The sequence below is a fragment of the Phyllobates terribilis genome, unplaced genomic scaffold (assembly GCF_046119375.1).
Source record: "Phyllobates terribilis strain yellow unplaced genomic scaffold, ASM4611937v1 Scaffold_9__5_contigs__length_417890890, whole genome shotgun sequence".
NCBI classification, from domain to species: domain Eukaryota; kingdom Metazoa; phylum Chordata; class Amphibia; order Anura; family Dendrobatidae; genus Phyllobates; species Phyllobates terribilis.
The window spans coordinates 205041216-205056903 of record NW_027362769.1 but is presented as its reverse complement, the minus strand read 5'-3'; the positions used below and the strand labels follow the sequence as shown (position 1 = coordinate 205056903).

At 42.7% G+C, this 15688-nt stretch overlaps 2 protein-coding genes across 4 annotated transcripts in view; one reads left to right on the top strand and one right to left on the bottom strand.

The window, feature by feature from the left end:
- GPRC5B (G protein-coupled receptor class C group 5 member B) overlaps window positions 1–15688 on the top strand; it is an 86634-nt gene that overhangs the window by 62563 nt on the left and 8383 nt on the right. The window lies entirely within an intron of this gene.
- The window catches only part of IQCK (IQ motif containing K), a 100143-nt gene continuing 85755 nt past the window's right edge, over window positions 1301–15688 (bottom strand). For both annotated transcript variants that reach the window (XM_073647614.1, XM_073647615.1), the window contains exon 9: window positions 1301–5387. In XM_073647614.1, the coding sequence (XP_073503715.1) occupies window positions 5290–5387 (98 nt within the window). In that variant the 3' untranslated portion in view covers window positions 1301–5289. The remainder of the gene's footprint in view (window positions 5388–15688) is intronic.

Genomic DNA, 15688 nt, shown 5'->3' with positions numbered 1-15688 from the left:
CAGCCGAATCTCCGATACTCAAGAGCGCTCATTCGACCGAGCACTCTCTTCTCCTGTCAGCAGAGATGTCTAACGACAGCGTTCTCAGAGAACACAAGTGATCGTCATCCTGAAATCAGAAATGTTCGATCAACATCTCACCTGACGATCAGTTGGCCGAACCCATCGATATCCGAGGGTGCGGTCAACATTAGTCGAATTTGTACGGAGAGCTTGAAAGGAATCTGTCAGTATGATCAACCCTCCTAACCCGTAGGTCAGAGAAAGTTGAATAAAATGATACCTTGATATCTGCGATCCAATGTCTTCTTCCAGAGAAATCCATGTTTGTCTTAATATGTAAATGAGCTGTTAAGATCTATGGGCCGGACATAGATCTCCCTGAGAATCTGCCTCCAGAGCTTTATCAGGGGGCATTACCAGTGTGAGACATGTAGATCACAAGAGCAGACTGTCAGTCGTTACATGTCTCACACTGGTAACTCCCTCTTTTATTTACAATAAGCTCTGGAGGCAGATTCTCATGGAGATCTATGTCCGGCCCATAGATCTTAATAGCTCATTTACATATTAAGAAAAACATGGATTTCTCTGGAATAAAATACCAGATCGCAGATATCAAGGTATCATTTTATTCAGCTTCCTAAGACTTACATGCTCATATAGACGGCTTAGGAGATGTGATCCTACCTGATAGATGCCCTTTAAGTCATATGTTTCAGTAACTCTTCTATTCCTATATCTTATGACGTCAGGTTTCTCCGAAAAACAAGCAAATTTAAAATTAACCAGCAGATAATATTTAACATCACTGGATTAATGGATTATCAGACATTTTAGATTAACAGATACACATAAAAAAAGGAACAAAAAAAGGCAATAAAATGGTCTTTCAGGTGTACACATCCTCAGTGCAGACTTGTGACCCAAAGAAAGTGCAGCGCCCAAAATAACAGAATTCTAGAATAACTCGGCTCAAAGTTCAGCTGGTATGAGCCTGTCCTCTCTCCTGACACGTCTGTTTTAGTAAATTATTAAAAAGTATTGCCCATGGATTAACAGTTTTGCGGCCCCTTTTCTTATACCTCTGCATTCCTCAGTTATTCCTACTGGAAATGCATGACTATAGATTGACAAATGGGCATTACTCTTTCCCTTGTGGATTGTGTGTTCCCCTACACATCTGTTGGCACTGACTGGACACTGTCAGAGTAGGAATGAATCCATTCGGGAGGAATTGTCGCCTCTGATGGTCAGTTTCTTAATACTTTTCCCAGAGGAATAACAGAGGAACATTACAATGCAAAGAAGATGCTCCAGAGTGGTCATTTTCAATTCTTTTAGTAAATTGGTTATTTGCTAAAATAGATGTCAGGGCGCTCTTTGGCCTCCAACACCCACAATCATTTGGCTGGCAGCTATCTTTCCGGACTAACCCAAACACAGGAATTTTTTGTTTCTGTGTTGGCTATGAGACAGCCATTGCCATAATCATCTGACGGCTTATATCCCTGCGGGGGTAAAAAAGATCAGGAAATGGATCCTTATGTCCACCGACACATTAGATAGTCGGCTGAAATCAGCGGGTTGGGTTTTTATCTGTTGTGTATGGGGCCTTAAAAGCTGGTGATATCAGGAGATGATTCACACTGTGGAGTCATCACACTTCACTTTCCCGGTGACACATATTAAAAAATAGTGAACTGGTATAGTGGTCGAGCGTGTAATGAATATGCGGGCCTCCTGAACTTTCGCAGACATATGCTGTTGAAGGAAACATGGATTGAGTATGTTGAATTTCAACCAATCCTTTTGTTTTCCCAGGAGATAGGAGGCTTTATCCACAGTACCCATTGAAAACCTATTCATGCTCAGATGAGCCTATTGTACATGTATATGCGCAGAAGGATCTGGAAAGATTTGTGCCGGCCAGGTGCAATCTGGGCAGCTGCCAAGGGGCTCAATACATAAGGGGGCAAATCTACCTCCAAAGCAGGTGAAATTATGTACTATGATGATCTACTGGACTGAAAAGGGCCCATATACCGTTCTTGCACAGGAGCCCCTCTTCTGTGTGTGTGTCTGCTGTAGTTAAAAGGAATCTGTCAGCAGGTTTTTGCTACCTCGTCTGAGAACAGCCTGATATAGGTAAAGAGAAGTTGAATCCAACGATGTATCACTTAGATTACTGGGTGCAGCCGTTCTGACACAATCAGAGTTTTAAGATTTAGCAATGAAGCAGAGCTGAGAAAGCTAACCCCGCCCACACCAGGCTCACTGTGTACATAGTCTACAGACAGTGAGCTGCTGATCACAGGAGGGGGCGGAGTCGAAATAGCAAGGGAGCGCCAGCTAGTCACAACAATGATGATGTTCTAGTGATAAAACCTTCATTGTAAGTAAACAGCAGCACACAGCCTGATAAGGGACACATCGTTGAATTCTGTGTTTTAACCCCTACCTCATGCTGTCCTCAGATTACATAGCAAAAACCTACTGACAGATTCCCTGTAATGCTAGGCTTTTTTAAAGGGATTTTCTGTAAAAACATGCCAGGGACTGCCACCAAGCAGTAAAACAAAATTGAGATTGAGGGAAACCTGAATTCTCAAGTTTTGGGTTGAGAATGTTCTAAAATTACAATATTACTCATTTTACTTAAAAAAAAAAATAATTGTGGTTATAATTTCTTTTTTCCCATAAATCAATTGTACACGTGAATATAAGAAACTTTGTAATATATCTTATTAGAGAAAATCAGCTACTTTTTCTGGACTTGACTTTCTTTCTGGACTTCTCCTCCTGGACTTGACTTTCATGCTTAAAATTCTCAATTCATGGGTAAAATCTGTCTTTAGTGAAAACAAACTTTCCCATTTCTGAGATGGGAAAATGCAGTTGGTGCTCAAAGTTCTATGGAGAACTGTAACTGTTGTTTCAGAATAACTTGCAGTACAATGTCTAGCTCCTCCCTAGAATGTCTGTGTCTCCCTCTAGCTCCTCCCTAGAATGTCTGTGTCTCCCTCTAGCTCCTCCCTAGAATGTCAGTGTCTCCCTCTAGCTCCTCCCTAGAATGTCAGTGTCTCCCTCTAGCTCCTCCCTAGAATGTCAGTGTCTCCCTCTAGCTCCTCCCTAGAATGTCAGTGTCTCCCTCTAGCTCCTCCCTAGAATGTCAGTGTCTCCCTCTAGCTCCTCCCTAGAATGTCAGTGTCTCCCTCTAGCTCCTCCCTAGAATGTCAGTGTCTCCCTCTAGCTCCTCCCTAGAATGTCAGTGTCTCCCTCTAGCTCCTCCCTAGAATGTCTGTGTCTGTCTCTAGCTCCTCCCTAGAATGTCTGTGTCTGTCTCTAGCTCCTCCCTAGAATGTCTGTGTCTGCCTCTAGCTCATCCCTAGAATGTTTGTGTCAGCCTCTAGCTCCTCCTTAGAATGCCTGTCTTCCTCTGGCCCCTCCCTAGAATGTCTGTGTCTGCCTCTAGCTCCTCCGTAGAATGTCTGTATCTGCCTCTAGCCCCTCCCTACAATGTCTGTGTCTGCCTCTAGCTCCTTCCTAGAATGTGTGTCTGCCTCTAGCTCCCCCCTAGAATGTGTGTCTGCCTCTAGCTCCCCCCTAGAATGTGTCTGCCTCTAGCTCCTCCGTAGAATGTCTGCCTGTAGCCCCTCCCTAAAATGTTTGTGTCAGCCTCTAGCTCCTTCCTAGAATGTGTCTGCCTCTAGCTCCTTCCTAGAATGTGTCTGCCTCTAGCTCCTTCCTAGAATGTATGTCTGCCTCTAGCTCCCCCCTAGAATGTCTGTCTGCCTCTAGCTCCCCCCTAGAATGTCTGTCTGCCTCTAGCTCCCCCCTAGAATGTCTGTCTGCCTCTAGCTCCCCCCTAGAATGTCTGTGTCTGCCTCTATCTCCCCCCTAGAATGTCTGTGTCTGCCTCTAGCTCCCCCCTAGAATGTCTGTCTGCCTCTAGCCCCTCCCTAGAATGTCTGCCTGCCTCTAGCTCCTCCCTAGAATGTCTGTGTCTGTCTCTAGCTCCTCCCTAGAATGTCTGTCTGCCTCTAGCCCCTCCCTAGAATGTCTGTGTCTGTCTCTAGCTCCTCCCTAGAATGTCTGTCTTCCTCTAGCCCCTCCCTAGAATGTCTGTGTCTGCCTCTAGCCCCTCCCTAAAATGTTTGTGTCAGCATCTAGCTCCTCGCTACAATGTCTGTGTCTGCCTCTAGCTCCTTCCTAGAATGTGTCTGCCTCTAGCTCCTTCCTAGAATGTGTCTGCCTCTAGCTCCCCCCTAGAATGTGTGTCTGCCTCTAGCTGCCCCCTAGAATGTCTGTCTGCCTCTAGCTGCCCCCTAGAATGTCTGTCTGCCTCTAGCTGCCCCCTAGAATGTCTGTCTGCCTCTAGCTGCCCCCTAGAATGTCTGTCTGCCTCTAGCTGCCCCCTAGAATGTCTGTCTGCCTCTAGCTGCCCCCTAGAATGTCTGTCTGCCTCTAGCTGCCCCCTAGAATGTCTGTCTGCCTCTAGCTGCCCCCTAGAATGTCTGTCTGCCTCTAGCTGCCCCCTAGAATGTCTGTCTGCCTCTAGCTGCCCCCTAGAATGTCTGTCTGCCTCTAGCTGCCCCCTAGAATGTCTGTCTGCCTCTAGCTGCCCCCTAGAATGTCTGTCTGCCTCTAGCTGCCCCCTAGAATGTCTGTCTGCCTCTAGCTGCCCCCTAGAATGTCTGTCTGCCTCTAGCTGCCCCCTAGAATGTCTGTCTGCCTCTAGCTGCCCCCTAGAATGTCTGTGTCTGTCTCTAGCTCCTCCCTAGAATGTCTGTGTCTGCCTCTAGCTCCCCCCTAGAATGTCTGTCTGCCTCTAGCCCCTCCCTAGAATGTGTCTGCCTCTAGCCCCTCCCTAGAATGTCTGTGTCTGCCTCTAGCTCCTCCCTAGAATGTCTGTCTGCCTCTAGCCCCTCCCTAGAATGTCTGTCTGCCTCTAGCTCCTCCCTCCTCCATAGAATTTTAAAAGCACCAACTGCCATCTCCTAGCTCAGTAATGGGAAAAATATGTCTTCACGGAATATAGATTATATAGATCTAACTCGTGAATTGAGAGTGAAAGATCAATCCAGGACGAGAAAGAAGCAGATTTCTCTGATGAGATATATTACATAGTTGCTTATTTTCATGTGTACTATTGATTTATAAAATCTAAATTACAACGAGATTTTTTTGAGATTCCAGATTATGTCCTGGACTCCAAAAAATACTAAATGATTAGATACCAAATAAAATTATAGTTTACAATTTCTGTTTAGGCCCAGTGTACTTATATCAATGTTGCTGAAGAGTTGGCGACGCCACGTGAAAAGAGACTTTGGCATCATCTGATGTAGAGCCCGAGTCCTCCGGATCGTCCAGTTCTTTTTCCACTGCACAAGACACAAAGAACAAACCAGGTCACGTTTATGTGTTTAGACTTGTGATTATTCCCTAATTATAAAAAGTTAAAATGGTTTTTATTGAGGCCGGAGCTTGGAGAACAGAATAAACAGGACATCCTGTACCAGAGGCACAATTACCAATTGACAAAACCTCCTGGTATACCCTGCGGCCAGCCACGGCATCTTGCTGAGTCGGTGTACACATTGAAATAATGACCACGTCATGGCTGAATTCTATCAATTGACAACAAACTAAACAGTTTGGTAAATGATGTGGAAGAGGCAGACAATGCAGGAGCCTTCTAAACATGATACTTTAGACAAGGTCAACAATGGAGATCCATTTGTCCCCGGCGCAAAATAAATGGTCGCTAAGCGTCCTTTCAGTAATTCAATGCTGTGCTTTGGCAACACATATCATAATTACAGATCTCCAACAACTGATTCCTGCTCACATACAAAATACGTCGGAGAATGCGGTGGTTATCATGATGGGATAGAATAACAGGCTCAGATAAATTCTATTATGACATTAAATGGCTTTTAATAAAATATGAATATATGTAGCGGCCACCACCATCAGATTTAAAGAGTAAAAGTCACTTTATTATTATTCTTTTCCCATAAATTAATAGTACATATGAGAATAAGAAACTTTGTAACGTATATTACTAGGGAGATCCGCTTAGTTCTTCTCCTGGAGTCCTCATTCATTCCCAAAATGCTCAAGTCACAAGTACAATCTGTCTTCAGTGGATACAGACCTTTCCATTACTGAGATAGGAGATGACAGTTGGTGCTCGTAAAGTTCTATTGAACTTGCATCTGCCTTTAGCTCCTCCCCTCTCCATAGAATTTTAGAAGCACCAACTGCCATCTCCTATCTCAGTAATGTGAAGGTCCGTCTTCACTGAATACCGATTTTACCTATAAATTGAGAGTGACTGATCAGTCCAGGAGTAGATTCCTCTGATAATATTATAAAGATGTTAGTTTCATGTGTACTATTGATTTATGATATAAAAATTAAAAGAATGGTTACAAAGTCAGCTTTGTGGGAGTCTGAACCCCAAATAACCAGCAGAATAAAGGTACAATCACATGGGATGTATCCACTGTGAATCTTTCAGACTGATTACAATCTTCAGCAGTAAAGGTTGCAGATTTTGATGGGGAAAAGCTGCAGATTTACTGCAGAATTTATCCTTTGCATTGTAAAGAGGAAAATCCATAGTGAAAATCACATCATAAATTGACAAATTGGGGATAACAAATCCACAGTTCCGGTTAATTTCTGCTAAGGGTTTCCTTTGCAGGAGATCATGTAAAATCTCATCCACAAAGTTGCTTCTGTAATAAGCCGCTATCCAAGTACTGTCTTTCTCTACAGAACCCCATTTAAAGGAAATCTGTCACAAGGTTTATTCTTCCCAATCTGCAGGCACCATAAAATAGGGATGGAAACCCAGATTCTAGAGCTGGGTCACTACCGGGCTTCTTGCTGTAGTTTTGATAGATAGCTGTTTTTTTTGCTGCGGCTCTGCTATTCCTCTCAATGATGAGCTCTGTATAGCTGCGTTGATTGACAGCTGTCTGGGTACACTGTGCATAGGCAGAAATCTGCCAATCAATCATTTCATGAAGCTTGAGGACAATATAGCAAGAGCTCATCGCTGAGAAGACTAGCACAGCGGCAGAAGATAAAACATTGTTTTAATCAAAACTACAGCAAGAAGCCTAACAAGTGACTGTGCTGGTTCATTTCACCTACTTTATGCTTTCTTCAGATGGAACAGAAGCAACCTGATTGTAGCTATTTTTTTTTTCTAGAGATTATGGTACAAGATTAAATGGAAAAGGCAAATTTTTTTTTAATAAAGCTAGACCATTTAGGAAGGAGACCCCCTTAGTAGAGTGTTAGTCAACATTATACATACAGTCTGGGGCATGAGAAGTGAAGAATGCAGGATCATCACCCGTCCAGAACATTCTCAGCTGTCGCTGTCATTACCCTCCAAGTGTCTCAGACATATTTAGGAAAAGATGATATCTTGTATGGAATCCTATCAATCTGTCATTTTAATCGACACCTGGAACCACCCGGAAGTGCACTGAATTTAATCCCAAATTCCATTTTTTAGTTGTGTGCTTAATAATAATAATAATAATAATTTGTATTTCTATAGCGCCAAAATATTCCACAGTACTTTATAATTACGCGGGGACATGTACAAATAATAAAGACATCACACACAGTGCAACAGTTACAGCAGGAGTGAGGGTCCTTCTACCAAGAGCTTACAATCTATAAGGAAATAGGGGGACACAATAGGTAGAATGTGCTAGTCATGTATGGTCCAGCCATCATTATAATAAATAGGGTATTTCACACCAGGCAGTATCTAAGTGCAGTTACCAAGTGCTTACTGGGTGCATGGAGGATGTGGGACAGATGAGTAAGAGTGAGCAGATTCTGAGGAAAATTTAGAAAGAGGGAACAAGGAAGAGTTAGATTAGTGAAGTGAGGTGATAGGCCTGTCTGAAGAAATGCACGCTTAAAAAAAATGTGGGGGCTAGGTATTCGTAGGATCGTCCGGAGTAGTGCATTCCAGAAAACTGGAACAGCACAAGAGAAGTCTTGGAGATGGAATTGGGAGGTTCAGATTATGGAAGATGTTAGTCTCAGATGAGTTGCAGAAATGAGAGAACGGGTAGGGTGATAGACAGAGATGAGAGAGAAGATGTAGGCTGTTGCAGAACTGTGGAGAGCTTTGTGGGCGAGAGAGATACGTTTGTATTGTATTCTGTAGTAAATGGGCAACCAGTGCAATGACTGGCACAGGTAGAGGCATCGGTGTAGTAGCTGGACATAAATACAACCCCGGCTGCCACATTCAGGATAGATTGGAGAGGAGAAAGTTTAGTTAGAGGGAGACCAATCAGTAGAGAATTGCAGAAGTCCAGACAAGAATGAATACGAGTAACAGTAAGGGTTTTTGCAGTTTCAAAAGTAAGAAAATGTCGGATTCTGGAGATGTTATTATTAACATGCAGGTGACATTAAAAGCCAACAGACAGATATAAAGCGACACTCAAGGCTCACAGATCGCAATGGACTGGATAGACACATTGAATTCATTGGCGTAATATGTATTGCAATTCCAATGCATCTAACATCTAATCCCAGGTGCTGCCAACATTAACAACCCCCAAATCATCTTTCTCAATAAAGACCCATAAAATAGGTAGGGGATCTCTAAACTGGACCACCCTTTTAAAACAATAATTCTGACCAAAAGGATATAGTATATACAGTGGGGAAAATAAGATACTTATTTCATGCAATAAAATGCAAAGTAATTATGTAAAAATCATACAATGTGATTTTCTTTTTTTTTTTTTTTAGATTCTGTCTCTCACAGGTGAAGTGTACCTATGATAAAAATTACAGACCTCTCCATTCTTTGTAGGTGGGAAAACTTGCAAAATCAGCAGTGCATCAAATACTTATTTTCTCCACTGTACATAGAAAAAGTTAGCAATTGCAAAAATTTTGGTTGAGCAGGAGTATGGCATATGGATCATGAACCATTAGATGATCTACATGATTAGATAACCAATGGGCATGATAGCAGCCCGGCCGGTATTTTTATAAAGAATAAGTACATTTCTGCCTTTTCTATTTTCAGCATGTTACTATTATTAGTCTTGTTCTCCCAGACAATCCCTTTAAGACCAAAATATTTCCTTTATTAAGGCATGAACTATAAATACACATGCCATACAACTGCTTTGCTTTCCCATTTAAAAGCCACAACCTAGGCAGAACGAGTCTATGAAAACCACAAGAGTCGTCGTAAATCAATAGGTGGATCATCAAACTCATATTAATAATACGATACATTAATCACGTAATCGTTCTATTGATTTTTGGATAATTATGTTTTTTATTTTTTCGGGGCTGTAGGAAATAATGGAAAGTTACAGACATGTCACTACATTATACTCCACGGCTGGAACTGTAGGTGGTCACATAACTGTGCCAATATGGGAAATCATCTTCAACTGACCAACTGTGGGCTGAAGACTCATTCAGCTGACATATGACCCTCCAGACGTCTTAAATTGTCCAGGCGTTCATGTGTTTTCAATGGGGAAAGAGGAAAAACCCAAATACCTTTTATCACCTGTGTAAGCAGAACTCAAACTGCCCAATTGTTTTTTCCGTCATCTGTTGGGGAGAGCTGAGGGCCCCTTACACATTTGATGGTTGGCCAATCTTCAGTGTTAGTTGGTTAGGCTGACTTTATTCGCAAGTGCATGGGGACCTTAGTGCCCATGGTACCCCATTTGTCAGAAAGGGCATGCGCATAACAAAATATTAGCATTGAGCAAAAAGATTTGCAGGACCCTACAGTGGCCACCAGACCACAGCACTGTGAACCTCCTACTACTTGTGGCGTCATCAAGCCCTCTTCTCACTAGGAGGACTCAGTGATGTCATGTGTGTATCATGCCTGGTTTTCAGAAGAGGCACCAGGGACGCCGCAGTTATTAGGTTTTCAGAGCTTTGGTCTGGTGGCCATGGACTACCAATGTGTCTGCTGAACTAGGAACATGTTAATCTTTCTGCTCAACTCTCCAACATACCTTCAGATGTTGACAATTATGGTATACCTATCTACACAGATTGTACATTATTCTGTTAAATTGGAGCTATGACTTTACGATTTCCAAGTAGTAAAAGTTGAACTTAGGAGCTGATACAATGCATACCAATGGGGTACCTAATGTACATGAGGATAACGGACCGACTGTGCCGGGAGTTTGGGTCTTTACGTCAGATATTACTCTGAAGATCTTGGACACGAGGGCTCTTGTCAGATTGATATATGAATCTGGCATTAAAGTGAAGGAAGAAAGGGGCCACGTTACAAAAAGAAAGGGAAGGACAATACAAAAAGGACTGGCACGTGACTTATTCCTTCCAAAAAACATACTAAGGACTAGGGAGCTCTCATTACGGATGGAAGAAAGATGATTCCGGCACCTAAACAGGAAAGGGTTCTTTACAGTCAGAGCAGTCAGACTGTGGAATGCCCGACCACAAGAGGTAGTGATGGCCGACACTATAACAGCTTTTAAAAAAGGGCTGGATAACATTGTGGGTTATAGATAAATTAGTGACAAATTGGTGGCAGAAGGTTGAACTTGATGGACCTAGGTCTTTTTTCAAATAATGTAACTATGTAAGGAAGAAACAGAGAAAATGAATGAAAAAAAAAGAGAAAGGAGATAGGAAAGCAAACAAAAAAATAGTAGGATAAAAGGGAAACCTTGTAAAAAAGAGAGCAAAAACACTAAGGTCAAATAACCAGTAAGAAGAGTGAGGGAACGGATGAAAGGGAGAGACCGTGAGAAACATGATGGTCATGAAAAAAATCATTGAGGCTTTGAGAAGGCTCTGCTCCAGGCCACGTTCACATGTTCAGTATTTGGTCAGTATTTTACCTCAGTATTTGAGTTGAACAGTCAGAGGGAAAGTATAATAGAAACACGGCACCACTTCCGCATTTATCACCCACTCATGATTTTGGCTTACAAACACTGGTGTAAAATATTGACCGAATACTCAACGTGTGAACGTGGCCCAAGGCTGACAAAAGTGTTAAGAAATAAAGCCAAACCTGAATCACATGTGAAATATGTCCTATTTGTTATACTTGCTTATATAGCGCCATCATATTCCGCAGCGCTTTACAGATACAGATATCCCAAAAGGGACAGCAATCTGAATTCCCTATCAGTATGTCTTTGGAGTGTGGGAGAAAACTGAAAAATCCAGAGGAAACCCACACAAACACAGGGAGAACATACAAACTCCTTGCAGATGTCGTCCTTGGTGGGATTTGAACCCAGGACCCCAGCGCTGCAAAGCAACAGTGCTAACCATTGAGCCAGCGTGCTTTATATCCTAAGTCATGTGGCAGGGCTCTTTGAAGAATATCGACTTATAGAATTGCTACTTCCAATAGAGTCCTCATTCTTGTCCTTTGAGGCTATTTGCATATTTTTTTTCCTAAGGCCTAGAAGTCTCCTAGCTTGGGGGTCTCCTTAAGAAGAAACTTTACCCTTTATATCTGCCCAGGGAAATGGTTTACATAACATGCACACGATGGCAGGTGCTCTCGTATAAAAGCCTGTTCAACGATCAACTGATGGCTGCAGGTCCTGCTACTGAAACGCAGTTGCAATGCATACAAGGGCTGGTTCCACTGATACGGGCTTAGATAATTAGGAATCCTTTCATTTGTATTTCAGAGGGGATGGATATGACTCTTGAGCTCGGCTGCCATCCTATAGACCAAACCTGGGCAAACTGCGGCCCGTGGGCCACAACAGGATGCAGATTGCGGTGAATACATTGGTGGAGGACAGGGCCGCCGGTTCCATCTTCCACCAATCAGCGCGTGAGACAGCAGTCACGATGACGTAATTTCATCGCACTGCCGCTGCTGAGATTCAGTGAACAGGAGACGGGGGCAGAGAGCGAGGTGAGTATGTGGTGTTTTTTTCAGGTCTATAGAATGTGTATATGTATATAGAAGGATATGTAGGGCACACACTGTATATATGGAGGCTATGTAGGGCACACACTGTATATATGGAGGCTAAGTGGGGGGTTCATACAGAATATTGGAGGCTATATGGGGCACATGCTGTTTATAGGAGGCTATGTGGGTGCTCACGCTGTATACAGTGAGGCTATATAGGGGCTCACTCTATATAGGAGAATATGTGGGGGCTCACGCTGTATATAGGAGGCTATGTGGGGGCTCATACTGAATGTAGGAGGCTATATGGGGCTCATACTGTATATATGAGGCTATGTAGTGGCTCATACTGTATATAGGAGGCTATGTGGGGGCTCATACTGAGTGTAGGAGGCTATATGGAGGCTCATACTGTATATAGGAGGCTATGTGGGAGCTCATACTGTACATTGGAGGCTATGTGAGGGTTTATACTGTATACTGGAGGACATGTGGGGGCTCATTCTGAATGTAGGAGGCTAGGTGGGAGCTCATACTGTATATAGGAGCCTATGACTGAAATAGAGATGACCAGTCAAGGAGATATCATGAGTACTCCTGAGATCCCAGCCACAATAACAGTAAAATACATTCCTGGAACTACGCACTGCCCACTGATGGAACCCTACAACATTGAACAATTATTTAGACAAAGTGATATATTTGCATAGTTTAAATATTTACCTAGATTATTAGGAGTGAAATACTCCTTTATTGCCGTCCGGCTCTATTTATATTGTTGGAACCTATGGCTTTTGGGGCATATGAGTCTGGATAACAGTATGAAATAGGCTGATACGTCAGAACGGCTGCTGTAATCCTCATTACAGATAAAATGAATCGTTCTCTTAATACAGAATACAGAGTAAACTGATAATTGGCTCAATGCCATCGCCATTCTGCATTTTCTGTATCACGAGAGCCTGTATTTCGCAGGAGTATTTTCGCTGAGTGCACTGTGATTTCCACATCAAAGCGAATATTGCAGCCAAGATGAAATACCCCGGAGGAGAGCGCTGCCTGGAAATGGGGCAGCTCTGATGTTTGTGACTTGGAGCACAGTCATAGATTGTAAGCTCTTGTGAGCAGGGCCCTCACTCCTCCTGTAACTGTTGTATTATGTGTTACTTTGTGATGTCTTTATTGTCTGTAAATGTCCTCGCCTTATGGCAAAGTGCTGCGGAATTTGTTGGCGCTATATAAATAAAAATGATTATTTATTAGTTAAAATACTGATATACTTTTGTGACCATTTGACATCTATTCCTCGCTCAATAGGCTGCCCTATTTAATTTGGCTTGACATGGCGCCACATTTCACATCCGTTTTATTGCCTCTCGTTAGTGTTACATTTACCGTATTCCTTGTAAAGCTGAGAAGTGTCAAATCTGTCGAGGTGTTAATTAGTTATATAAAACAAAGTCTCAACAATTCGATACAAAATACGTGCTGGGACATGTGAATTAAAAGCTATGTTCACATTTGCAATCTACTTTTATGCATCTACAATGAAAAAAAGAATTTGTACTTCTGTGTTCACAGCTGTTATGCAGAGTTATGCGTCCCCCTTCCATTTGTCAACGACTTCTTTCTAAAACATATTTATTTGGTATATAGCAGGAGGTAGAAGTATACAGTAACTGCAGTACCCGAGAACGGCCACTACATAGTGTACGGAGCTCTAATTCTGCACACTGTGTATTTCCAGGGGTGGGGGCTGCTGGGTGTCGGACCCCCACTGATCAGATATTGATGACTTATCCAGAGGACACGTCATCAGTGTCTCAGCTCCAACTACTCCATGAAACAATAATTGGGCCAGTTATGTATAGAATCCAAACAACGACGAGCTTGGACAGTTCTTTCATACATAGAAGAGTTACAATTCCTCACGTACTCCTATCTACGGAAGTGGATTAAAAAAAATTATAGGCCATATTTTGTGCCTATATCCCCCCAACCTTCCCATGACCTAAGACTTTGGAAAACAAGGTCCTATAGTAATAACCCAAAGCGTGGTACCTCCACCAGAAGCTCAAATGAGCAAATAGACAAATAGTAATAACCCAAGGCTCAGGCTGTCTTCAAAAAATGCGTTAGATCCTTCTATCTAGGCCTAATGGGTTATTGGAGCATAGACCGGGTTGGAGACATTATTTTGAGGATATTGGGGTTGGGTGTCAGCAAATGTAACCTTTAAAGCCAATTTCAAGGTTACACATCATGATTTCAAGTCAACATTTAATCTTAAAAATTGGGAGTTTGACAATAAAGTCTGAATATTCATAGTCATTTCCAGGATATGTGAGCCTCATGTGATAAGGCTCACATAGAAATCAGTGTTTTTCTCTATTTCTGAGCCTGCGATGGAGTGAGCCAACAGCTATTCCAGTAATAATGGGCCCTCTTCTCGGAGTAGTTCAGCACTACACTTTGTAATGTGAGATCCCTACAAGCCGAGCAGCTGACACAATCTGTCTAAGGAAGTAATTTCAGTCTGAAAGCAGGTCGTATGTATCTTGTATGAAACATGTTACTGTCCACTTTGAAAAGTCACGTGGTCCTCTATATATAGATGGATGACCCGACCCTGGCATTCAAGTGACTTTTTAGATGACAGACTCGGCAGCCTCATCTAGTGAAACAGTGACCTCCGGTTCGCAAGATATGCCAATATGATTACCCTAGAACATTGTTCCTCAACTCCGAACCTCAAGGCCCACCAACAGATCATATTTTCTGGATTTCCTTAAAATTACACAGGTCATGGAATTATGTGGAATACTAAGGAAATCCTGAAAACATGATGTGTTGGTGGCCCTTCAGGACTGGAGTTGAGGAACACTGCCCTAGAACAAGAGCCTAAATCTGATGAACATTGGATATTTTTCCAGGATATATACCTGCTTCTACATTACTATAGACTGATGTATGTTCCTTTTGGCTGGAGATGGAGCAGCTGTATATGATATAGTGATAATTTTCAAGGTTATAGGAAGTCATTCCAGGGTGATTGGATTGGAAAAAAACCATAGTGTTGGAGAATAGAAGGAAGGATCTTGGGCTCAGGTTTCTTAGAGGGTAGAAATGAGTGATTAGATACACGGTGGGTGTGCACGGTGGGCTGGTATCATACAAGTGTTATTTTGGAGGTAGCTATTCTCAAAGTCAGTGTCCAACCTTTTAACAAGACAAACAAAGGTCTCCTCTATAAGAAAGAAACACCCATCTGCAGACATTAGAGATGAGAGGATCTATTTGCGTGACTTTGATCCATCGGCTAGGTCAACCGTCTCTGGCTGCTGGACAGCATGCTCGTGAATCTCTTTACCTTCTAGGATACCTGGCAAGCATTTGATTAGGCAGGGATGGCACAATGTTATATGTGCGTCAAGCCACATGTGCGTCAAGCCACCAGCCCAGTTGATCAAAATCAAGGAAGATAAGAGAATTGTGAGTCTCCTGTGCAGTGGCCAGAGACTACTGACCTCGTCGAAGGATCAGTGGTGACAGGTACTTTTTGGCTGTGGTCCCGACAGTCCAGATTTCTATGCCAGTTGGCGGTGTCCATAAGGATGAAAACAGAACCCCATTAATCCACTTCAAAAGCCTCTCGTTCAGACAACAATTACTCTGTTCTGCACAGATGAGAGGGACAGAACCCTGAAACGGGTGTCGACAAAAGGGTGTCTCATT